General features: G+C 38.5%; 1 protein-coding gene across 1 annotated transcript in view; it reads left to right on the top strand.

Annotated features, from left to right (window-relative positions):
- The first annotated feature begins 4,090 nt into the window (after positions 1-4,090).
- The window catches only part of pou2f3 (POU class 2 homeobox 3), a 28,297-nt gene continuing 6,237 nt past the window's right edge, over positions 4,091-26,150 (top strand). Inside the window, exons 1-6 of the mRNA XM_012881456.3 lie at positions 4,091-4,207; positions 4,385-4,441; positions 17,474-17,502; positions 23,260-23,361; positions 25,179-25,284; positions 25,580-25,668. Of these exons, the coding sequence (XP_012736910.2) occupies positions 4,393-4,441; positions 17,474-17,502; positions 23,260-23,361; positions 25,179-25,284; positions 25,580-25,668 (375 nt within the window). The 5' untranslated portion in view covers positions 4,091-4,207; positions 4,385-4,392. The remainder of the gene's footprint in view (positions 4,208-4,384; positions 4,442-17,473; positions 17,503-23,259; positions 23,362-25,178; positions 25,285-25,579; positions 25,669-26,150) is intronic.

Here is a 26,150-nt window from a genome sequence, read left to right as displayed (position 1 = left end):
TTTACATGTCCACTACCCCAAAAATGTCTAGGTAGGAGATATTTCTTATCTATTTGAGACATTTATTGTATTTAAACTTATCTGCGACATCTAAGAGTGACAGAAAAGCAAAACCACCAGAAAACTGTGAGAGGGGGAATACTTTTTCACATCACTGTAGTTTGATATGTGTAAATTGCGATTTTACTTGTGCTAGGAAGGCCTCATATTTATCGTTTGCAAGCTGAATTACTCTGTTGCTTCTGTTGAACGTAAATACGTTTAACTTTAATGTTTTGGAAAATGTATATTCAAATGTGTTTCTCTTTTACAGACATATAATCAATAAAAATGTCTTTGTCCAATCTACTATAACACAGGTGTCCTTGGTATAATGCAACGCATCATTTATCTTGAGGTTTAATAAAAGGGCCATTCAGACTGCTGTAAGGAGCCTTTGTACTCTTAATAAAGCACAAATTACTGCTGAATGCTTCCTTTCTGTCTTTGTCTCGACAAATCTTTTTTCCCCACTTCTGTTTTGTGTAAGATTCAACTTGTATTTCTATATTTCCACGTCTCTAAAGTGCCTGTTTTTTGTTTGTGTGTTTTTTTAAACCCTTTGTCAGAAAAGCTGTTGTACTTTACCGCCACCTACTGGACTGTGCCTAGAATCACAGATGAAACATGGGTCATCATTGTTATCTGGTTAGATTATGGGTTATTTTACTGAAAAACAAAAATTCTAGTGTCACATGAGGCCCACTTTTGGCTAACTTGGAACAATATGATTAATAACATTTCCAAAGTTACACATTTATGATAGAAAATTAATTTACCAAAGCAGATGTTAATATAATCGTTTCTTTTAAAGCCTTTCAAAGAACAGATGTACCTCGCTCAGCATCTTTATCCAAATATTTTTACTTGATCATTATAAGAAAATGTTCCATAAGGCATGTTTACTGGACTCTTCGTCCTTTAGTCTTATCACATTGTTTCCCAAATGTGTTAAAAACCCATGTATAGCATTCAAGAAGGAGACTTTGGGAAATTATTTCAAAGCTTTATCCACACATAACGTGAGATTTATCCTGTACAATTCAACTGAAGAACCAAAAGCTTCTTTGGATAAACGTGCTCGCCTTTAAACTAATACTTTGTTAAAGCAGCTTTTGATTCAGTTCAAGCATTCAGTCTTCATGAGTTTCCACCAGCCATCGGTTATAGTGGGAACCCGCGGTAGTTATAGTAAAACCTCAGCTGTGTAAGCAGGATTGTATTCTTCAATGCTAATTTTCCGCTTGAGCAAAAGTCATAGATTGCAGAAAAGTTGCAAAGGATAAACACACCTTGATGGCACAAAGATATCATTTAGGAGAAGGGCGCATATACGATCTATTGGGCAGTGAAGGTCAGCAAGAATTGGAAAAAACGAGGGGCGGCGAGGACTTTAATTGATAAAAAAAAGAACAAAGAAATTAGTCAGAGGGGGCTGCTAAGAGTCGGGCAGCAACACTGAAGCAGCTGCAGGGATTTCTGGTTTGTCTGGTTTCTCTCTTGTATTCTTGTTAAAGAATCCGAAGTCTGGACTAAAGAGCAGGATCGAAATCATGTTCCTCCAGGCCTGATAAAACTCTCCCAAAAAGCGTTCTGATCTGATGAAAACGAAGCAGGAACTTTTGGGCAACACCCAACAAAACACGAGCACACTGCGTCTCACCAGATCAACGCCATAGCTTGAGTGCTATAGACGGTGGTGTCTTCATCATGATCTGGGGATGCTTTTCTTTTGCAAAAGTGGAACTGTTCCAAACGCCAGAGCATGTGTATCTTCGCTTTTCGTTTAAAAAGCTGTTGTCAGTGTGTTCAAAAAATATCGTCAAAGGCCTCAAGAATGATTTAACAAGAACAACAAGTGTTAGAGTGGGAGAGAACCGAAATAAATCCGATAGAAAATCTGTGGAGTGACCTGAAGAGGGCCGTGGAAAAGAAATGTCCTCACAACCTGATAGATCAGGAGAACTTTTGCAAGACAGAGCGGCCATTTATTTTTAGATCAAGACTTTTTGGGTGCTGCTAGACTCCAGTGAAGAAGACAGGATGCTAGTATTGAATAAAAAGCTGCCTCATTGTAGCTTTTTATAGTGTACTCACTTATGCAGCCAAGTCATTGCATCATGTCTTTTTTAAATAAATATATATATTTTTTTACATTTTTCCCTTCAAACAGAGCTTTTAGACATTTTTTTTTGTGGTCTCTTATTTAGGCCACAAGAACCGGGTATTTTTAACAAGGATGTGGACCCTGTCTGGGCCACTGAACAGTTTATTCAGTACTTTTCATAAAAAAATATATTAAGCCACTGTTACGAAAAATTATATGCAAAATTCAACTCAGTCTCCACAAAAAAAACATGTTAAGTTAACCCAAATTAACCAAATCACAACACCTAAAAACTCTGCGGTTCTAAAGAAACTCTTCACTGGTGACGTTACACATGGATTTGCTACAAAAATAAATGGGTAGTTAGAAAGGAGTGATGTTTGGTCACTTATTTGATTGGTTATTCTGCATTTCTTTAAATATATCTCACTCCGCAGTAGTATTTTGATAGCAGGTGTTCTTGCTCTTTAGATGTCGGCTTTTCTATCATTTGAGTTCTCAAATTTAACCTACAGGCAGATGGAGCTAAGACCAAAATCATGGATACCGCTGGCAGATTTAGGTTTAGAGTAATGTTTGAATTTCACCAACAAAACAGATACTCCTTTTATATTGTTTCCTTATCCTCTGAGAGATGGCCATCTCATTTTTCTAAGGGACAAATGTCCTAGTTGAATGACAAATAATATTTAAACCCAATTCTCTGTCAGGGGTTTGAATCATTTTAGCTTTTACTGTATATGTTGACCCCTGGAAGCAAATAAAAACTGTATTAGACATCCATCCACGCATCCATCCAACCATCCATCCATCTATCCATCCATCCATCCATCCATCCATCATCTTCTGTTTATCTGAGATCAGGTTCAGGAGAGACACCCAAACATCCCTCTCTCAGCATCCTCCAGGTCATTCCTTGGGATTTGTTAGCTTATTTTATATTCCTCAATTATTCCGAAGTAAAAAAAAACTTTGGACCAATTATCGGGAATGATGTTCAAAGGATAAAGAGTTGTTAAAAATGACACCCAAGTTTTTCATAATGGTTTGGAGAGATGCTGACTGAGGGTCTCTGTTTAGTTTGCATTTAGTTGCAAATGATTGATTCAAGTCATGGTTTGATTTCTGTCGAACAGAAATAAATCTCAGTGAGTCTAAATGAACAATGCAGTCGAATATCATCAGCAAACAGATGATAGGGGACATTCTTATAACGCTTCATGAGCTGACATAAAGAAAATAAACAAAGGAAAATCATTTTGTTAGAGACTAATAGACTGAAACTGTTGTTTACCGGTAACAATGTTGTGAAATGGTAACTATTTAAAAAATATATTGCATCCTTAGTTTATTGTTAAACAGGTTTTAAAAAACTGCTAATATTTCATATATTTCATGGCCTGACGACTTCAGTCCTTGTGCCAAAAAGTTTGGACCTCCCTTCTCCAAATACTATCAAGGGTAAACATGCTCATGTAGCGAAGATCGTTAAGGCAGCCAATTAAATACGAGCCTTTGGTGTTAGTAAAATAGTACACTTTAGTCAAATGTTTGAAATTTCTCAAATCTTTACGTTCGACAAAAGAAAGTATCAACCATTTCCACCTTTGCGACGTCTCCAGGGACCGATCTTTTTATTTGGAGAAAGGGTTGTATGGAAATCAGCACCGACAAGTTTATAGGGATGAGCTGCTCCTCCCCATCACCGAGCTATCTCAGTTGGCAGGAATAATACAAACATCACCTTGTTATCCAAAGCACCCCCGAGGATAACTCCACTCAGCCCATTTTTGTAAGGACACACACACATGGACGCAGTATATTCGCAGCAATCCTATTGTTGTTTTATGCAAACGGTCTGAAGCTGGATAGGACGCACAGAGGCATATGCAAATCAGCTTATCAGGCGGCACAGGGTGCACTGCAGAGGTGAACGCTTCTCCACTTAGGAAAATGCTGATGAGCAGCTGTGGATTTCCAAAACTTTTTAACTCAACGCTCTCGGCCTCCTGAATAAACCGAGGAAGACAGAACAACGCTCCCAAAACCTTCCCACCGGAGGTAAGTCGCGCTTTTAGGCGGCCTGCTCATGGACATTTACAAGAAGGTGCAGCAGGGTTTCGGAGGGGAGGGCGCATTAGAATAAACTCAAGATCATTTTCCTGGGTGGCCTGAGTGCTTCATTGTCCTGCTAAAGTTGCAATCCTGTAGGAAAATCAGCCATATTTATCATTACAGATATTAAGATGAGCTCAGACCCGGTGGAGCACCCAGAGGCTCCGGCTGAACAGACAGGTAAGGAGACTTCCCCTTCAACGAAGGCTGAATCTGAATAACAACACGCGGATGTCAGTCAGGAAAGTTGCTGTAGTCCGCTCTGAATCGGCGGGAGCTTCTGCACCAAGCGAGTTCGCTCCTCGCTCCTCGCCGCTTGTAAATCTGGAAAAGTTAGGTGCAGATTTCATCTCGCGAACTGGAGTCACGTGTGTATATTTGCCGATCTGTGAGTAAAATCTGTCAGGCTTTTTTGGTTGTTGTTGTTGTTGTTTGACCTATTGGCCTTTTCTGAACTGCTGAAGCGTTTGCACGGCATGCGTCGCTGCATGTCACGGGGCAAGACGGGGCGGTTTTGTTCCAAAAAGCAGAAACCTTCGGGTGTTTTGTAAAGTTTCGCGCACAGACGTTTTTGGCAGTTGGCTACTGTTCGAGGATGTGCCCGAGGCTATTTTTCTCAGCGGCGCCGCATGCCCAAAGGCTGAGGATGCCGGCCGGCCCGCCAACACAGAGAAACGAGGAACAACCAGCAGAAAAATGTGGAACTTTTATTCAAAAACAATGGCAGCGTGAGAGAAGTGAAAGGCCCCTGCGTCATTTAAAGTGCCAAATGTCTCTGTTCTTTGTCCGTTCCGACGTTTAAAATAAAGTCTCGCAACACGCTTCAAGCAAAAGATCTTCCTGAAAAAAAAAAAAAAGAGTCAGACAGAAAACTCTGTCAGACAATCCCAAACAAACAAAACCCACACGTGCCTCCGGGGCGAGACGACGCAGATGGGAGTTTTCTTCGTGGTTTAGTTGAGGACACACTAGAAGGCAAAAGAAACGTTTATCTCAGGCGAATCTGCACCTGCTCCCTGGCTGGAAACCTGTCTCCTCGAAGTTTTGTCTGCACACACCTTGGGGGTGAAACCTACAGCTGCGCTGATGAAGCACTCTCAAGTGTTTGTGGGCAAGTAGTTCCATCCTGGCATTGAACGTGTTATTAAGTTTGATCCTCTTACAGATGTCAGCTTTTTTTTGTTACACTGCCATGCTAATTGTAACACCAAAGGAAACTCAAATGAATACCAAAGGCAGTTGTTATGTGATACTTGAATTCATCAATAGAAAATAGGTATCCAAAGCAACCTGGCTCTATGTGAAAAGGTAATTGTTGCTAAGAGTGTTGGCCTCCACTTCCTTGGAAAAAAGCTTTAATTCAGCTGCACTGAAGCATTTCAGAGCCTGAATGGCTCTTTCAGGGTCCTTTTGCAGTATCTCGATCAGAATCAAGCATTTACTTTGACTAGGCCACTCCAAAATTGACATTTGCTTTTTCTTTAAAGCCAATCAAAAGTGGAAATTGCTGGTGTGCTTTGGATTATTGTCCTGCTTCATAATCCACGCTTGTTTGAATTTCAGGTTATAAACTGCAGGTTGGACATTCTGCTTCATAATGTTCTGGTAAAGAGCAGAATTCATGTTTTTTTTTTTTTTTAGTCGTCCCGGTCCAGACGCAGAACAATATCTGACTGTCTTGATGTTATTTTATCTGAAAAGCTGTTAACATTACAAAAGATCAAAAAAGACTACATTTTCACTCATCAATCCACAAAAGATTTTCCCTTAGAGATTAGCCTTTGTATCGTTTTGCTCTGCAGTGGTTTTGGGCTTCAGACTCTCCAGTGGAGGACATTTTGGCCTTTTTCCTATTGTGGCATCATAAAAACTGGCCTTAACTGAGGCAAGGGAGGCCTGTAATGCTTTATATGTTGTTCTGAGGAGTTTTTTGCGACCTTCTGGATAAGTCGTGGGTTCGGCTCACTTGGAGTAATTTGGTATTTGTGGATAATAGATCTTAGTGTGTTTCGCTGGCCCTGAAAGCCTTAGGAGTTGATTTGTAACTTTTTTCTAAAATTATGGATGTCAATAACTTTCATTTACATCTATTCTTTCTATCAGGGCAAAATGTCCCCACTTCGTGTTGGTTTTACTGGTAAGGCTAGAGACTTGGCGAACTCAGCCGTCCACAAAAATGCGATTAGCCTGTGAACTCATGGTTTAGCAATGGAGACTTTTAGTGTTTTTTATCTATTTATTTATTTATTTTACAAAGGGTCAGGTTGATTTGGATAGCTTTATTCCCTTTATTAGATCAATGATAAACTGCGTTACACTAAAGCACAGTCTGCTGAGTGTATACAGATGTATACAGCCTCCGTGTATATATCCTTTTACTTCTTATTTTACTGTATTCTTATTTTTTGTCTGCACCATCAATACCAAGTCAAATTCCTTGTAAGTGCAAACCTACTTGGCGATTAAACTTGATTCTGATTCTAATGAATCATTAAAAAATATCTTTTATATTTACTCAGTTGACCTTTGTTTGATAAAAAAATAAAATAAAATAATTAGATAAATTTGACAAAAATCTGTATGGTGTAAAACTTTTCCAACCACATTCTATGGAAGTCAAGCAACATGCAAATTCAGGCCTGAAATCCTCTCATTTAAGCTTCCTTTACATGTTTCATCTTGCTCTGAGAGTAAGATGCCAGCTGGACCTTAAACTAATTGCCAGAACATCAAAAGGCCAACTGACTGAGGCCCCCTCAGGCGAAGTCAGAATCACCAGTAAACGTGCACGTTAAAAAAAAAAAAAAAAAAAAAAAAAGTGGCAGGAAGTAAAACAACCGGAGAAAACCCACAAAGCATGAAAACGGCACGCAAGAAAGAAAGAGGGAAAAAAAAGGGGGAAAGGCGTACTGTCACGCAGCTTTAACAATGCGCGTTATTCATGCCCTAAAACCAGGCGGCTGTGGCTTGTATCTAGAACCATGTGCGCGGCTGGTTTATTCAAATAAAACGTCCTGGAAGAGTTGAAACGAATCCTGCCGCTTTGAAACATGCAGGAGAATTTCAGCAGCGTGTTTTTCCATCCTGAAAACCAAGACTGGACTGAACTAAAATTAGTCTTGGTCAGGCGTCACATTCAGAGCGTCTTTTTATGGTTATTTCAGGTTGCCCAGTCGTCGTTGCCATTTTACGGAGAAATTCTGACGTTTTTTAGTCTGTTCGTTCGGTCCAGACGTAACATAAAGAAAAATGATGCTATTGGGCCAATCGAATCAACCTGAACAATGTTTCGACCACATTTTAAAATCTATAGGCGTCTTCTTTCAGTAATTTATCCCCTTTCATCTTTCATTCACACTGACTCTTTTGCCAAGACATAAAAGGCAGCGTCTTCTATTCCGTCTGCTTTCAGGGGAATTTTTCTTGGCAATCTTCCTATCTTCCATCAACATGCAGCAATCTTTACATAAACAATGTCAAATCCTGACATGGTAACAATATCTGGCGGATCAGGACTTCTAACTGTAGTGTTGTTTAATTAATCTGCTAGTTGGACAATTTATGCTGGAACTGACAAATGCCTCAAGCTGAAAAAAATTAATCAAACATTGAAGTTGTCGGAGTTTTGACCTGATTTATCTCACCGGATGGGGGATTGCTGCAAAATCAATAGTTTGATGCAATAAGCAAGGTTTTGCTTATTTGCTACGATCAACTGATTTTTACTGAATTCAGGGTTTCTTCAAGTTTTTTTTTATATTTCTAAGATATTTTTAAGGCCATAGCTATTTAAATTTAAGGTCTACATGAATTTGTAAATTAACAAATATACATTACCTGAACCGTTTCATAAATTATATCACATATTATTATAACTTTGTCATGTGAAGTTTTTTTTCCTTCTGGCAGGTGAGAAAAGCTCTTTTACACTCATGTTACCTAACATCAATGCCTTCTTACAGTATATAATAAGCCAGAACTGTTTCATCCCTGTTTTTAAGCCAAACCTCATTAAAGTTACACCCTCATCAGACAACAGAGGATAAAATACTAAGAACATTTTGATTGTAGGTGCCTAAACATAGTTTCTGAAGCATTAACTAGCCTATTTAAAAGAAATTTCAAATAAAAAAAAAAAACGAAGTGGATGGAAGAAGCAATAAATGAACAATTAAAAAACTTAGATGCAACAAGATGTTTTAGAATTATTAACTTTGAAAATTGAGAATAACAGCCGGAAACTGGTTCACTGTGAACAAAAAGTAGATGTAGATAAGATTAGCACAACATAATCAACTGTATTTGACTGAATTCAGGATGAAAGAAGCAACAAATGAAATAATGCAAAAATTTAGGATGTTACTGCATGCGATTTAGGACGGAATGAAGGAGCACAGGGTATTTAAGCTATTTTCAGACCCTGCAGGAAACCTGTGTGTAAGTGTTAACTTTGGATTGAATCAGACTACATGTAACTGGATTTGGATGTAACTACATCATCACATTAGGTTCCATATAATTAGACCTGAACTAAGCCATTTTGCCTGCCAAAGTTATTTGAAATTACATACGTTGTGAATTTGAACTTTAGGAGTAAACTAAACTGAACTCAAGTTAAAATAGAAAAGAGTTTTAATGTACTGGTGAAAGAGCAATTCAGCCCCAATTCAACTGAATTCAGTTTAATTATAGTTCTAAATCACAACAGATGTCATCTTAAAGCACCCTACATGCACACAAAAATAACTGATTTAAGTCAAGACATATTAATTTCAGTTGTAGTTGCTTTCATATTTCATGAAAAGAGTTAAATTAGCTCCAACTGAATCTGTACTTAAAAAAAGGGAGTCAGGCCAGTTATTACAAATGTGTTTATATACATCTGTATGGAGGATTAAGAGGGACAAAAATATGTTTTACTTGTTTCTGCTTCAACACACCTGAATTAGATAAAAGAGGGAGATCACAATGCCTCTGCTGAGGTACCATTTCAATTTGGGCGCCGGACTTCGGGGTCTGGAACTGGACTGGGCTAATCATAGGAAACAAACAGGTTGGCTCGAATCTTGGCCCTGATGCAATCCGTTATCCAAAGCACACACAAAGCAGCGGTGTGTCCAACACATCCATGTAAACGCGTTATTCCACGAAAGAAAACTTTGCTCTTTCTATGGTCCCTGAAGTAGAATCTAATTAGCTGATTGCATCGCTGTATAACTTAGCTGAAATAATCCTTATAATAAAAGAGGGAAGGTGGTTTGCATGTGACACGTCGTTAGATACATCAAACAATAAATGTGAGGAAAATCCTTGCCTAAAACTGCTAAAAGCTTTTGTGAAAAAATTAAATTCAGTTTATTTCTATTGATTTAGTTCAAAACATGAGCAAATCTGATGGCACTTCACAAAACAAACATGTCCAATTCATATCCAGGAACAGAGCATTCATTGCAGTTGTGCATCCCTTCAGATCAATCAGGTTTATTTCCACCCAAAAGTGGAGATGAGCCCCTCCCTGTTAACAGGAAGAAACCTCCAGCAGACCCAGTATCAGTGTGAGAGGTAATTTATTGATAGAAACCTCTAATCAAAGCCCTCTGAGATGCTTAACATGTAATGTTACTTTTCTCACATGATAATGATTATACTAATGGGAAATGGAAACATAGATCAAGTTACAGAAAAAAACCACTTATAACACACTTTATATGAGACACTTATAGTCAATAAATTGAAAACATTTTTAAAAGTGCATTCATTTTAATCACTTTATTCATAAAGTGAAACAGATTATGTAGATTAATTACCCACGGACTGATATTTTCTGCCTTTATTTCTGTTAATGCTAATTTTCTGTCAATGAACATATAAGATTAGATCATTAAATTAGACCAATAATAAATCACATATATATATATATATACGTATATATATGAAGCATGTGTGTTGCTTTTAATGTACATTTTTATGTACAGTCCTTGTGTATTTCGGATTTCCCCGATCAGTTGGGCTGAATGTTCAATGCTCTATACAGAGAAAAATCTTTATTTCTCACTAACATTGTGCATTACAACAAAATTTGTCTTCTGCATCTGACCCTTCGCTTAGAGAGCAGTGGGTCACTTTTACTTACCTGACTCCGCCAGATAGATTTGCTCCGCATATCCATCTGGAAACCTTCCGTTGAAGTAATTTTGGGAAGGGGCGAAAATACTGGTTAGCTGATTGGCCTATGTTGGTGATAGAGGGGCCAAATAAACCAATCAGATTCGTCGTCGCTCTGTTACGAGCGATGACGAAAACACAACCACAAGCCAAGCTACTCTTGCTGCTGCAGGTAAAGGCTCGTTAGCTCAGCAAAGAAATACTCTGTAATTCCGATAAAACTTGCTCGATAGCCACGCTAACGCTAGTTTCATTGGCTGAAGCCGCCATGTTCTTTAGACTGAACTGTCGCGCTTCTCGTTGCGTCACACCTCAATCCGCCTCAAAGCCAACGCTGATTGGACGTTCGTTTGGTGAACGGCTCCAAATTTTCTTTAACGGAGAGTAGCCAGACAGATCTGCGAGTGAAACCTTGAAAGCTCGCGAGATCAGGATGGTCTCACGAGGCTACACTTTTACAGCGCCTGGTGAGCAATCTGGGGCTAATGGTCTTGCTCAGAGACCCATAGTGGCAGTTTGTGGGGTTTGAACCAGGTCCTTGCAGTAGTCCTTCCTGGAACTACTTTTAGGATGGAAGGACGATTATACCCAGTAAAACAAAAAGTGTTTCTGAACAGGATTACCAACTGTAGCTTTAAGCCAAAGTACTATGGAAGTCACGCAAAGAAAAACAACCATGTCATATTTTTTGATACTTGATCGAAAAGATTTCTGTAGTTTTCATATGAATTAGCTTTTCATGTTGTTTCTGCACCATGATAACAATCATTGCCGTCCACTGTGTTACACCAAAACCACTTTGTCCTGCTGTTTGAAATTTTCAAAAAGTGCAGTCTGTTTGTTCTACAAAAAAGAAGCAACTGCTCAACATCCGCCGCCACTAAAACAACCCACAATCCTCATCGTTGGCCATATTGTTTGAAGGAATACTTCAGTGACATGATAGCAGAGAAAACATCTATCAATATAGTGTGACGAATCAATACAGATCAAACATTTAAAGTTAGACAAACAGTGAGTGACTCTGCAAGTTTGCTGAACATACAGAAGGAAGATGTCTGTTTATCTATATCTCTGCCTCTGAGGTTGTGTGTGCAGCACAGCTTTCTAAAAAACTAAAAACCAACAATGTGTCAGTGGAGCCAAATCCTCATTTAAATCCTAATATATCTGAGGCAAAGAGACCAGATGATTGTCAGAAGTGAAAAGATTTGTCCCAGATGGGGAAGAATGGTTTTTAGATTTTTGATAAGTAACATTTATCATTACAAATTATCTCGTTGTTATTTTGGCTTCCTGAGGGGTCATATTTCTGTCATATTTCATATTTGTCGGCTGGTCCAAACAGGAATCAAAACCACAATGAATGGTAGGTGGTTGTAAATTAAAACCTGCAGAAAATGATATTTTGTACATTTAAATCAAATATACCTGACATGTTGTTGTTTTTGTGATTCTATATTAATCTCCAACATTGAGAACAAGGCAAAGATAAATAAAAATATGAACAATGTTAAGTGCAAATAACTTTATTGTAAAGTTATTTACAAGTATGAAATTGAGGTAGGCTGGGTATGAATGGTAATGTGTGGGTACAAAATGGGAAAGAAAGGATAGCTAGATTTTCTGAAGGCCTTTAATGTTTTTCATTTGGACTTTTGCTGATTTTTCTCTCATTATTTGTTCATTCCCTTTACCTGAAAACTGGCAACATAATAAAAAACGAGATCTGATCTGGTTAGGGCCTGTCCCTTCGTCTTTTGTCTACCAGTTCAGATCTCGTTCAAAAGAAGAAGGGTCAGGCCTAAAAAACACACAAAATTATCTCTTAAGAGTGTTTTATATTAATAGGTCTTCCACAACTGCTTTGTTGGTATTATAACAATATAATGGCATTATTAATATTTTTCACACATTTAGAGAAGATATTGGAACTGCCTTTATCTTTATAAAAGTGTGCTGGTAAAAAGAGCCTAGAGTTCCTATTTAAAATCCGATCTTTGCGTGTTTGGCTGTCATGCACGACGGCACGGGTACATTGAGAACCCATTGATGACCCTCTTTATGAAAGAATAATCCATAAAGTCAAACTAAAACTGGTTTAATACTCAGGAATTAGAGTGAAAATTAGTGGAAAAAGCAGCCGATGTATAAAGTAAAACACTGGAAGACCTTCAGGAAGTCAGAATATAATGTTGATCAATGCTAATTTGATAGATTAAAAGAAACATTTAAAAGCAAAAGAAACAGAAAAGCATTGGCTTTTTGCACAGTAATTCATGAATATAAAGCATGAAAGTAGAAAACTTGACATTTTCAGAGATGATTTCAGTTCATTTTCTTCCAGTTTAGGGTTGTCTTTTTGCTTGATTTGAGAGCCATCAAATTATTTCCCAGACAAAAAATAAAAAATAAAAAAAACATTTTGTTACTGACTTTTTGTGTCCCTGTAGTGATGTGTAACCATCACAAGTCGTGTGTGCGTGCATGCGTGTGCAGGCCGAGGCTTCCTGCAGTCGGAGCTGATTTGCATGTTCTGGTCATTTCCATACTGGAACCTTGGCTGTGTTGTGGGGGAGGGAGGGGGGGATAGGAGGGTTGGTTCAGGGAGTTGGGGGTGGGGGTTTAAAGTGCATTTGCATTCTGTGTTAAAAGCAACTCTCTGCCTGTTTCGTTAGCCCTCTCTCTCTGTGTCGCTCACACACAACCCAATAGGCCCAATTTGACATTCAAATGAAGCGAGCTTATCCAGCAAACCTTTGTACCATCGTCCGCCGATCTGTCTCCTCACACACACCAAAGCCGTGAATCTTCAAAAAGCATGTTTTTTTTTCTTTCTTTCTTTTTTTTTTTACATCTACAGTGCCTCGCAAAAGTGTTTCTACCACTCGAACGCTCACATTTTGTAACAATACCACGATTATCAAATTATTTTATGGAGAATGTGCTTCCGTAATGGAAGGAACACCATGCAGCTGTTTCAGGTAAACAAAACTGAAGAGTGTAGCAGGCCTTTGTTTTCAGGCCCCTGAAGTGAGCACCTTTTCCTGATGCTACAACTGCAAGTATTTCGGGCTGTGTGTAAAATTCAGCCGACACACAGAACAAAGTTTTTAATTCTTAACTAGGAAGATGGCAGCTCTGGGCACAGGATCGCAGGATCTGAAGAGGAGTGAGTGACTGACAAATGGCAGATAAACACAATCCCTGTTCAGGGAGAGATTTGGCCGACCTGTTGGGGTATTCCAGATGAAAAGAGGAACCACCCAGGGGAGATATGTGAGCAGCTGATCCATAGGAGCCTTTTTTCCAGTAGAGTGACTGAACTCAGACGGGTAACGCTGGAGGGAGGGAAACAGAATGGGTTGAAAAGTCTCTCTCTGGGTCCACGGTTTGAAAGGCGGAGAGGACGCAGAAGTCAGGCGAGGGTGAAAAACCATGAAAACAGAATCAATAAGAATAACCGGGGGTGGACAAAGACACGGGTTCGTGATCTCTATATTTTCTGTCTTGACTTTAAAAAGGCTGGGCTTCGTCTGCATAAAGCTTTAGATAGTCTGGCACCTGTGCTGTGGCTGCAAGGAGCTTTTATCCTGGAGAGCATAGGTAGAGATAATTAGCCTGGCACGGGTGAGCATGGTTAAGTGGTTGAGTAGTCATGGATAAGGAGATGAGGAAAAGCATTCAAAGAGGCTGTCAAGGTGTGCCGACAAACAGCCTAGAATCATAAATCATGTCTGTACCGGCTGCGTCTACATCCAGAGAGAAACATTTTTGTCCATTCTGCTTTGCAAAACAGCTCAAGATCATTCAGACTGGATGGATGGAATCTGTGAGGATCGATTTCTAAGTCTCACCACATATTCCCAATTAGATTTAGGTCTGAACTTTGACTGGGCCATTCTAACACATGGCAGTGCTTCAATCTAAACCTTCCTATTGCAGCCCAGGCTGCATGTTTGGGGCGGTTCTCCTGTTGGAAAGTGAACCTTCACACCGGTCTACCCAAAAAGTTTTCCTCCAGGATTGCCCTGTGTTTAGCCCCATTCATCTACTCAGCTACTCTGACCAGCTTTCCTGAAAGAAAGCATTACACACAGCATGATGCTGCCACCACCATGTGTCACCCAGCGGGTGATGTATTCAAGATAAAGTGCGGTTATCTTGAAAACAAGAGTTTTGCATGTATACCAAAAGGTTTGGTTTTGGCCTCATCTGACCAGTGCACCTTCTTCCACATGTTTTAATGGGGCTCCTAGGCAGCTTAAAGAAAACTATAAATGAGGCTTCCTGTGACTCTCTTTCAACTATTGCTTTTTTCACTCCTTCATAAAGGCCAGACATGAGTAGAGTGTGACTATTAGTTGTCCCACGGACAGATTCTTCCACCTGAGCTGCAAATCTCAGCAGCTCCTCCAGAACTACCATTTTATTTCAATTGCCATGTCTTGATAGGTTAGCAGTCGGTCCGAATTGTTTTTACTTTCAGATGATTGACTTGAACGGAGCTCAGTGAGACGTTTTTTTAAGAAACCCCCTTAAACTCCACACAGAACTTGATACACAAAACATTATTACATTATATTAGCCCCATTTACTACTTAGCTGACGTTTGAGTTTTATTTAAGGGCAGCAGAGTAAAAAGCCACACATAACGTCTAAATCATTAAAATTTGCAGTTTCGTTGCTAGAAAATGAGAAACAATTTAAAAGTATGAATAGATTTGCAAGGGGAAATCTTGAAGCATTGTAAAAACATTTAATATGTGAATCAACTGTGTAATTTTAGGTGGAAACAATGTAATTACAAATAACAGTGATCTCTATACGCAAAATAATATCTTCATCGTGAATTAAGTTTGATACTAGTTGGGTTGGCGGGGGGGGGGGGGGGGGGGGGGTTCTACCTGAGAATGTATGAAAATCACTATCAAATGTATACCAAAAGTGATCATTTCAAGCCTCAAACTTTTAATTTAAAACAAAAACTAATCAAAGTTTTTAAGCTATAACACAGAATGCGATGTGTTAATGATGACTGTATTATTACCATAAACAATACATACAACACTGAGTATATCAGTTCATGTAAAGCAAAGTTTTAGGGATTTGACTACTGACCAAAGTGCAGCTCTGAGGTTGGGATTCAGAAATTGTAATTGCTCTTCTCCTTTTCTGTGTTATTAACGTAGCTGTGTTTATTTCAATTCAATCACTGATAACTTTGCAGAATCACATTTAACATCTGCCCTTATTTTACAGCGTATGAAAAATAATTAAATCTAAAAGCGACTGAAAATGATTGAAAATTTCAGTCGTAAATCCGTTCGTTTTCTGTACCGCCTCTCGCCGTTGGGTCCACTAGGTGTCTGTTGCCAATCTTCATCGATCATTAGGCGAGTAGCGGGGTACTCCCTGGACAGGTCAGCAGTCCATCACAGAGATACGCAGGACAAAATACCATGCATGCATAAACCCCCACCGAAGGGAAATTAACCTAACAGTCATGTTTGTGCATGGTGGGAGGCAGCCAGAGTACCTGGAGAGAGAACCCACACATATATGTGGAGAACATGCAAACTCCACACTGAAAAACCCCAGCCTGGGATCTAAACCCAGATCCTTCCTGTTGCAAGGCAACACTGCTCACTGCGCAGTGAGCGCAGTGAGCAGTGCTTTCTTCATCTCTTTGTTATTTACAATTCCAATTATGCATAATATTAATGTTAGAAATGCACCAATTTATATGCCAGGGACAGAAATTGTCCAGTTACTGTTTAATCGGCTCTAATCGGCGATCAGTGGGTCAAAAATAGAAAAATCGAACTCCCTTTCCTATTCGCATAATGCGTTAACACTCAGAAGTCCCGCTCTTTTTGTTTTTCTACTTTAATAAGGTTTTCCTTCCCGTTAATGGGTGGTTTTTCTTTCCACTGTCGCTTCATGCATGCTCAGTATGAGGGATTGCTGCAAAGCCATGGACAATGCAGACGACTGTCCCTGTAGCTCTACGCTTCTCCAGGAGTGAATGCTGCTTGTCGGGACTTTGATGCAATCAACTGGTTTCCTTATATAGGACATTTTTGACCAATCTGTATAATCTGATCCAATCTGTATAATATGATTGATTTTGACTTTGGAAAGTGCCTTGAGATGACATGTTTCATGATTTGGCGCTATATAAATAAAATTGAATTGAATTAAATTGAATTAATTAAAAAACAAATACGTATACAATCCTATGTTTCATGGTTACATGGGGAATATCTTGCTTTTCCCTTCTTTACGGTTGGAAACAAAACCAACATGATCAAGGAACCAGCAGCACATGTTTTCTTTTTTGTGTGTCGTGGCCCTGAGAATAAAACATCAGACTCAGTCATAATTGTAACAAGTAGGTCAGACCTTGAGAAAACAATCAGTATCAGCAAAAAAAAAAAAAAAGCCTGTTCGGTGCATCTCTTGTTAATATTCTTCTTATAGAATATATATATATAGATTATTATCTATATAATAATCTTCAATGTCTGGAACTGAATGTTTTGAACTTGAAGCACCAAAGTGAAACTAAAGATCAAACAGGATCTTGGTTAATTTTAGACTTTATCCAATTGTTGAATATATTCCATCGGAATAATACATTTATATATATATATATATATATATATATATATATATATATATATATATATATATATATATATATATATATATATATATATATAATTAAAAATTCCATCGGAATAATAAAAAAAAATTATTTATATGTATATATATATATATATATATATATATATATATATATATATATATATATATATATATATATATATATATATGTCCATACTGTCTATTAAAAATTTCCATGAATGATTGTCTGATACTTTTTCTAGATTGGAACTGCAGTAAAACAGGAAACAATAAAAATGAAAATCCAAAACTTGCCTTTTGATGATGTTTGTATCGGCAGTTTGCTTTGAATTTTACTTTGCAGAAGACAATAACGTTTTTAAGTCTGTGTTCTCTTTTTTCTCTTTCCACATCCAGAGCGCAACGGAATAGACTTTAACAGACAGGTGAGTATCTGACATCACTTCCTGTGTCCAAATTCCCATGAATGCCGATGGTGTGAATGAGGCCTCTGTGTCCATAAGGATGACTCAGGATGTTTTTTTTTACCTGTAATCCCTTCCAGTTTGCTCGCATGCAATCTGATGTTTGTTTCCTGCACTGTGTAACAAATGCGTATCCGAGTAAAAAGGAAAGGCAAGCCAAACATGACTGCATGCAAACCTGCAACTCTGCACAGTCTGACTCATTCAGCAGCCGCGTGCTTAGCTTTCATTTAGGAAAAGTTCATTTGACATAAATAACTACTCATTTTCTTTGGAAAAACCTGGTGTGGACAACACACTGCAAGACGAGCATTTGGGTAGCCGCAGTTAGATTTTTTTTCTGTTTTGGCTTTTTTGTTGCACATGCAGATCATCAGATAAAATATAATATGAGATAACGATAACATGAGTAAATACAAAAAGCTGATTTCATATGGTGGTTTAATTAATTAATGGGAAATTGAGCCAACCAACCTGGACCTACCGTACCCTCTAAATCTAATAAAATTTTTGCATAATTCTCTGCAGAAGTGCTTTAATTCAGCACTTGTTTGATTCCAAGCAGACTGTTTAATGTCATACTACAGCATCTCACTCAGCTCAAAGCGTTATCCTTTCTTTTTTTGACGTGTCTTGTTTGGCAGAGTAGCATCAGGAATTGTGCCTAATGCCAAACAGAGCGCAACAGATTTTACTTTCACAAGAGGAGCGTTACTGCTTCAGAAAAAAGCTTTATTAGATTTTATTGTGGGACTATTTAAGGTTCCATGGACACAAGAACGGGAAGGTAGAAGAGAAAAAAGGAAGAGAAAAAGATCAGACAAAATGTTAAAAGGGAGAAAAGGTGATAAAAATACAGTGGAGGAAAAGGAGTCTGCTTCTACACCTGCAGAGAGAGATATAAAAAGAACAGCAAAACCAGTAGATAAAGTATTACAGGGACAGACAACCAATGCCTTGATACCATCACATAAGAATACACAGTATTATTTAATACGAGGTGTGTAAAGTGACATCTAAAGCAAATTATAGGGGTTTTCTGTATAGAAATTAATGTGTAAGTACCTGAATCCAAGCACCTGTAGGTGTTTGTGAGAGTACAGTTGTGCATATTAGCTTTATCCCTAAGAAAAACGCCCAATAGTTGTTGTGAGGAGCCTAAGACCCGCCTCCCAAGAATGCCAAGGAAGACACAGTGGAAACCAGAACCTCAGACCATCTGGGGTCCTATTGGACATTAATCAGAGCCAGTGATGCTTTAAAAATTTACAAACAACATCTAGTGTGTGTAGTGCTAATAAAATGTGTATAAATGTAGCAAGAAATGCTGCTTTTCTCTTTCGTTGATTTGGATTGCCTCTTTTGCTTGGTAAATAAAATCATCAATTAAAAACTGATTTGAAAATTTATTTGATAATCTGAAAAATGACAAAAGAACAAAAACAGAGGAAATTTGTTTAAAGGCTCACATAATATGAAAATCTGCCAATGCATCTGTGAGCTCCTTTAACTGGAATGTGCAGCAAGATTTTATACAGGCCTGACTAAACAGAATGAAAGTCAGCTTTACCTGACTATCAGGTGGCCTGTCTAGTGTGGCACTGTTATATAAATGCTCTCCTAGAAGCACACAGAGGTGAAACTGATACCATGTTGCTTCCTAAATGCATGAGTTTGTTGTGGGATTTCTGGTAAGCCAACTTTTCATGTATGTGCATGCCCAGGTCCACGGGAAAACAGTTTGCTCATGCCAGAACTACCGTGTAACCACAAACAGCCAAGAACAAGATTTTCAGTCAGACATTTAAAAACTGCTGCTTAAACTTCTTTATTCCTTGTAGTGTGTAAAATGTGCCTTCTTCTCTTCAAAATGAAACACTGAATTCTTAGAAGCAAGCAGTTTGTCACTCATTACCAGAGAACGCTATGTCATGCTAGCTTAAATGCTAATTATAAATAAGACTGAGAAAATAATTATGGTGAAAAGAAAACCCCTTTTACATTATTATTCACTCTGATCATAAACAATCAAATAATTTAGCTCTATACTTAAAAAGAATTAAGCTCTATGTTCAACAAAAGGGTTAATGAGATTTTTAAACTGTTTACTTATAGCTGTAAGCAGTCCTAAAATGCTAATGCTAGCTTAAACACAAAGAAGAAAATAAGGTTCCTTTAGTAGATTTTATGTCCTGCTCTAGTTTACAATGTGGTCCAAATAGCTAAAAAAAAGATAATTTTAATGTTTGTTTGTGGGGGGTTTTTGCTCATAAATTGTAATTATCTTCAACCACCACCAGTACGCTGGCACTGCTTATAGCATTGTAACGGGTGAAAGAAATTGCGGCAGATAAAGTTTTACTTTCTTCAGATTCCAGTAGCACATTTATAAGTATGAAGAAGATTGACTCAGAATCAATGTTAGAGCTAGCACAGGTAATGAACAGAGTGAGAATGCTGCTTTGGGTGTCGGCCCATATTGGAATAGAGGGTAATGAGTTGGCAGACGGATGTACAAAACATGGTGCAAGAAAAGAAATAACAGATTTTCCACCTAACTATGGTAAGGCTGAACTTAAGAGCATTATTAAAACACATTTAACTGATTAGGGGCCTTCTTGGCCCACACTCCATACTGGGAGGTGGTGGTAACGCACCAACAAGTTGTTTGTCAACCGCCATTACACTACAGAAGAAGAATCACAACCAATGGGGGCTTCGGCTATGGCAGCCACTAGTTGTCTTGGATAACATCTGAGATGACTTGTGCCATTTTACTTAAATGGGAACCTGAAAATCAAAATCAGCTAATTGTGTTGAGTCAATAACAATGTAGCCCTTTGTCATTTAAATGTAAACAGAATATATCCCCAATTATAGATTGTGTAGCATTATGTCTCCCAATAGCTCTGGACATATAATGTCCCTAACAAGTGTTGGGGGAAGCCAGATTGAGTTTGAACTTGGGACTGCTTCGAGTCTTGATTTTGGCCGGCTCTGTTTGATTTTTTCCAAATCGGAACTCGGAAATTCAGACCACAAAACAAAAGCGCCATTTTACCGCATCCCATTTAACTTTTCGGTTGTGTCCAAAATGTCTTCCCAGGGGTGGCCACAAGATTTTTATGTTTTTACACGTGAATTTCAACGAGATGATGTGTCACTTTCTCAAGAGAACCTTGTTTTAAATAAGAGTGCAGGATGAAAAATACAGTTAAACAGATAAAATGCAATGAATAAAACAAATAATTTAGATCAATTTAGCTTAGCAGCAATGCTTTATTAATCGCAAAGGGAAATTTAAAAAAATCTATTGAACACTGAAACCAAAGGCAATTTTGAGGACTTGTGTTATGTTGTCATCATATATATACATAATGGAGCAGGACCAGGAATGAGTGATAGACATTTAAAAATGGCCCACTGCAAGGGACAGTCAAATGAAACTAGCTATAATGAGTTATTCAATTAATAAATAAATGCATCAAGTTACTTAACTTTGTTTTCTCCCCTGTAAAATCACGTTGAACAGACTCTTAAATCTTCTTAAATCTAAAAATCTGTGAGATTAGCCAAATTTGACTATCAGTGAACAGGCTAACAACAGTTAGCAACATGAGGAAACATCATGGTGTTTAGCAGCATTTTAAACGTTCAGAGACTGCGCAAAACTGTGACAGACAAATTATTTAATGATAAACAAAATGTCAGAAGTTGTAACGATGTGTTTAGTACTGCAGACGTCACCATGGTTCTGCACCAAAAACTAATTTTTATTTCTCTTATTATGGGAAGAAACTTCATACAAATGCATATCAAAGTTCCAAAACTAAATGTCAAAAGACATTAATTCATCTGTTTTGATTTTTTTTGCTTGTTTTTTAATCAGGAGCATTACTAACATGTAACCAAATAAATATTGCATCCCACCCCTGTCAACGACCACCTGTGAAGCCACTTTTTGCTTTGTTAAAATTTATAGCAGACCTGTTTCACTCACAGACCTTTGTTTTAAGTTACAAAAACCTGAACCACGCATTGTTCCTGAGGACAAAGAACTTGTGTTTTGACCTAGCAAACCAGGATCTACATGAAGTTCCTGTTGATGATTTAACCTACTAAGAACTTAAAACTTTGAAAAATGAATAAAAAAAATGAGGAGTAAATACTACAACTACTGCTGTTGATCACTATATATATATATATATATATATATATATATATATATATATATATATATATATATATATATATATATATATATCCCTGCATGGGATGTACCACCGACAGATAGCTTAAGTGGCTGATATGACCAAATCCTACCAATGGCTATAGAGAGCTGGACTTAAGGACAGCACTGAAGCTCTGATCATGGCAGCACAGGAGCAGGCCTTGAGCACCAGAGCATGGGAGGCCCAGATCTACCATACCAGGCAAGATTCCAGGTGCAGACAATGCAAAGAGGCCCCAGAAACCATCCAGCATCTCACAGCAGGGTGTAAGATACTAGCAGGGAAGGAATACATGGAACGCCATAACCAAGTGGTTGGTATAATGTACAGAAACATCTGTTCAGAATACCAACTGGAGACCCCTAGGTCAAAATGGGAATGATAGAGCTAAGATCCTGGTAATGGCCAACTAACCGGACATTGTGATCAGAGGACCGCCGTTGTGATCGATGTGGCCATCCTGAGTGATGGAAACATCAGGAAATAAGAACAAAAGAAACTGGAGAAGTGCCGAGGACTCAGGGAAGATTTAGAAAGAGCCTGGAAGGTGGAAAAAAAAAACATCTGAGCACTCGGGGCGGTAACCCCCACTTTGGAAAAGTGGCTCCAACAGATACCTGGAGAAACATCAGACATCTCAGTCCAGAAGAGCGCAATCTTAGGAACAGCTAATAAAAATGTGCCCCTTATTGTACTGCAAGGTCGAAAAGGAGTCTGTTTGACTAATTTGACAAACTTCTTTGGACTGAAATGTAAGTTAAAGTTGCTCTTAGTTCCTTAAAATGATGCATTTGCTTCTGGAAAATGGGAAACTAAACTGATAAAAACTAATAGAAAACAGGCCCTGTTCAAATATAGATAATTTTATTTTAGGAAATCCAGTCATTATTTGGATACATTAGCTACGTGTATCTTACATTAGATGGACGTAGTTTCAGTTTCACTGAATCATTTCGTGGTTTAGACAGCAGAGTTGCTCTTTGTGTCAGGCAGCAACTTGTTTTAGTGTCATTAATCTTGGTTTAGTTTTCAAAAGATGATTTGTTTATAGCGAGCGCAAATCTGTGAGAACGTTTCCGTATATAAATGGCTGACACATTCTAAAACGTCAGTATGATTAATTAGAAAGCCAATTACAGAGTTTGGACCCTTTGTAAATGCTCTGTTCTTCTTTTTCTCTTCTTTTCTGTTTAGTACTTGTAATTTGAGGAAGTACTCTCAGGGGTTAGTAAGTAGGGGCGAGTGAGGGGAAGGAATATTTGCATACCGGTTTGCCCAAAGGGGAGGGTGACCGTCTATCACGCTTTGTTGTGCAACCAAACTGGTCAAGGAGCATGTGAGAGAGCACTATAGGCCTCTATAGGCTGTGCACTGCACACTTTACCCTGCCGCCTGCTCTGAAACACCTAATCGGGGATTTACATACCCCCCCCTCTGTCAATGTGAAACTTGACTTCGTTGTTTGAATTTGTTTCATGCATCTTAGATTAAAACAGAGGACCTCAACGACTCGCCTCATTCAGCCTCCTCAGTGAAGACATGTCATCTCACACAGAGCTCTCCAGTTCATGGGGGTCAACTGACTGGGGTAAGACCGAGTCCATGAAGTCATGCACCTTGTTGTCAGTAGGTTTCCACATGCTGCTGCAAACTGATTTATGCTAAAATGTCTAAAATGCTTTTTTCAAATTACTTTCATATGACGCGTTGCAAGCAAGTAGGATATTTTGACCCACAAAAATGGACATCTTATCTGGCTTGCCATGAAAACAAACCCTTTTTATTGCGCTTTTCTGCAAAGGATGCCATATTTTACTAAATGGACACCACTTAGTAATGAGCATGACTTGAAACCAGAAACTGGAGGCGTAAAGTCATTAGGAAAATCTCTAGGACATAAGTTTCCTCAGGGTGCATCTTTTTTTCCAGAGGAGTCGCCCTCTGGTGGTCATTAGATATATAGCAGTTTTAAGTGGCCTGATGATAAATCTCTATTTTATTCTGTAAAATAGAGTCTGCGCTTGTATTTTTTCAACAAATATTTATACCGTCACTGATGAATATGCATAAAAGGCCTTAGAGAAATTAATCTTTCTATTTAGACGTGTAATCTGACCTAAAATCACTAGTGCCACAGTTATTAGATCCCTGCCACTTATATTTGTGCAATCCCCCTTTTTTTCCAACCATGCACAGAGAGAGAAAGAGATCTTTGACCGTTCTTCTGCTGCAACGCTCTCTTCAGCTCACCCCACGGGTTTTCTACATTTAGTTCTAAGGAAAAATAGGCAGATTTTCTGTAGCCTGGACTATTTCAGAGTTGACCCATTTTCAGATTTGTAGCGGAGGCCACCATATTGTTGTTGGCATCCTTTCTAAATTTTCCGGGGCCGTTGGAAGAAGCTCAGGCCCCCAGCATTAGAGAACTTTCACCACGCTTATTAAAAGGAATGTGGTGCTTTCCCCACATATTATTCACCGTATCACTTGAAAACGTTTTTTGCCAAAACCTTGGTCTCCTCTGCCGAAAGTACATGGCTGTAGTTAGAGCTCCGGTGAGGGTTTAACAAACTCTACATCCTTACATTTTTATTTAGCATGATTAAAAACCATCTTTTGGCATGTAGATGGTGTCAAACTATTGTTTTTTATTAAACCTTCTTTTTACCATCCTCCCTACCCTTACAATCAGTGCTGAGAAGATAAACATGGCTCCTTCATCCAGCCTTGTTTGAGTTGTTTCAAACTTTCTAAGTATTGCTCTCGCTGTGGGTGAGTTTTGGACGGTTAGCTTTTTTTTTTCTTGTATTCACTTTCTGAACGATAAAGATCAACTCATATTGGCCTGACTTCAATGGCATGTTTGCTTGTATTTCCCATTTTGAAGAATGGCCAAAAGAAACGGGTCTGTGTATTATGTGTTTAAACGAAAATAAATGAAAGCCGTGGATCAGTAATCAGAAGTTGCTATAAACTGAAGTACATAGATTTAAAAAGTTATTCTGTTACATACCGTAAGTTTGCTAAAAGCAATAATTTTTCAATGCAAGTTTTTTTTCACCACAGTATATTTATTTATTTGTGTCGTGTAGTGTTACTGGCAATGCCAGAACATGCTAATATTTAAACGCAAACACGTTTTCACATGGGGGTAGGGTATATCATATCAAAATATAGATATTTGACTCTCGGTTTTGTCTTATTCTTTTGTGTATTGGTTTTAAATCACGTTTTTTTTTCTGTATTATGTATAAAGTGTATTTCTGCTATTAAATGATCATCCCACAAATCACAATATTTTTGCCGATCACTGGGACGTACTTGTAACTTCTAATGAAAAACAATTCTTACTACCCCTGGGTTGCTTTTCTTTAATAAACTCAACTCTACATGTTGTAATTCCAGGAGCTCACCTCCCTCCATCCAATGCAGCAGCTGGTTCTGATGCCGCCCTCTCACCTGTCGACTCCCTCCCCCTTCCTGCTCTCCCAGAGTCCCTCCAGCCACCAAGGTGGAGTCTCGCTGAGTTCACATAGGCCACGTAGTGAATGGATATGAGGAGAAATATGACATCTGTTATAATATAAACTTCTTTTTGACCCAGAGCAACAGCTTAAATGATTATTTACTATGCATGATGTAAAATGCATTGCCGACTGTTACTAATGCACGAGTTACATGTTGTTAAATTCATCTGCGTGAACGAGGAGATGAATGTGAAAGTGTGCATAGAAGTGTGGTTTCTGTCCTACTTCATGTCCATCCAAAGCAACCACTGATGAGCACCCTGCTGTTCTGCTCTGCAGCGCTCCTGCAGCCGAACCTGCTGTCCCTTCCCGGCCAGAATCCACCGGGTCTCCTTCAGCACCAGTCTGGGTTAGCTCTGACTCCACAGGTGAGCGTTCAGGTCAAAGGTTATAGATATCTGAAGATGTCTGAGATGCTACTGGTCACTTCTCAATCGTAGCGCTGCCAAACACTCAGAGACTGAAAGTTACATTTTTATTCTATTTTAAGAGATAATTAGATTAACGTAGCGACTGATTCAAGTCTCTAAAATCACTGTGGAGTATTTCACGCCTCATCAATATAAGATCACCTTCCCATCTCTTGGGAACTGTTGCCTTAGTTTTAGACTAGAATCTTGAAAGGGCCGCTGTCGCAATTTTTTGTTGTTTACCAACTAACATCGTTTACTCAGATAAGGCAAACTAGTTCAGGCTTTCAGTGTCATACACTTTTAACTCCGGATCCCTTTAGAAAGTGGCAACATTAATGGCTAACTCAAAGTTACCGCAGTTGTTGAGGCTCCAAGACAAACACCTTGTCTGTTTCAAAGGTCCTGTGGTGTGTTTGGATGGATGGATGGATGGATGG

Source organism: Fundulus heteroclitus, chromosome 11 (assembly GCF_011125445.2).
Source record: "Fundulus heteroclitus isolate FHET01 chromosome 11, MU-UCD_Fhet_4.1, whole genome shotgun sequence".
Classification (NCBI taxonomy): Eukaryota; Metazoa; Chordata; class Actinopteri; order Cyprinodontiformes; family Fundulidae; genus Fundulus; species Fundulus heteroclitus.
Note: the sequence above shows the minus strand (reverse complement) of the source record. Positions and strands in the feature narration are given on the sequence as shown.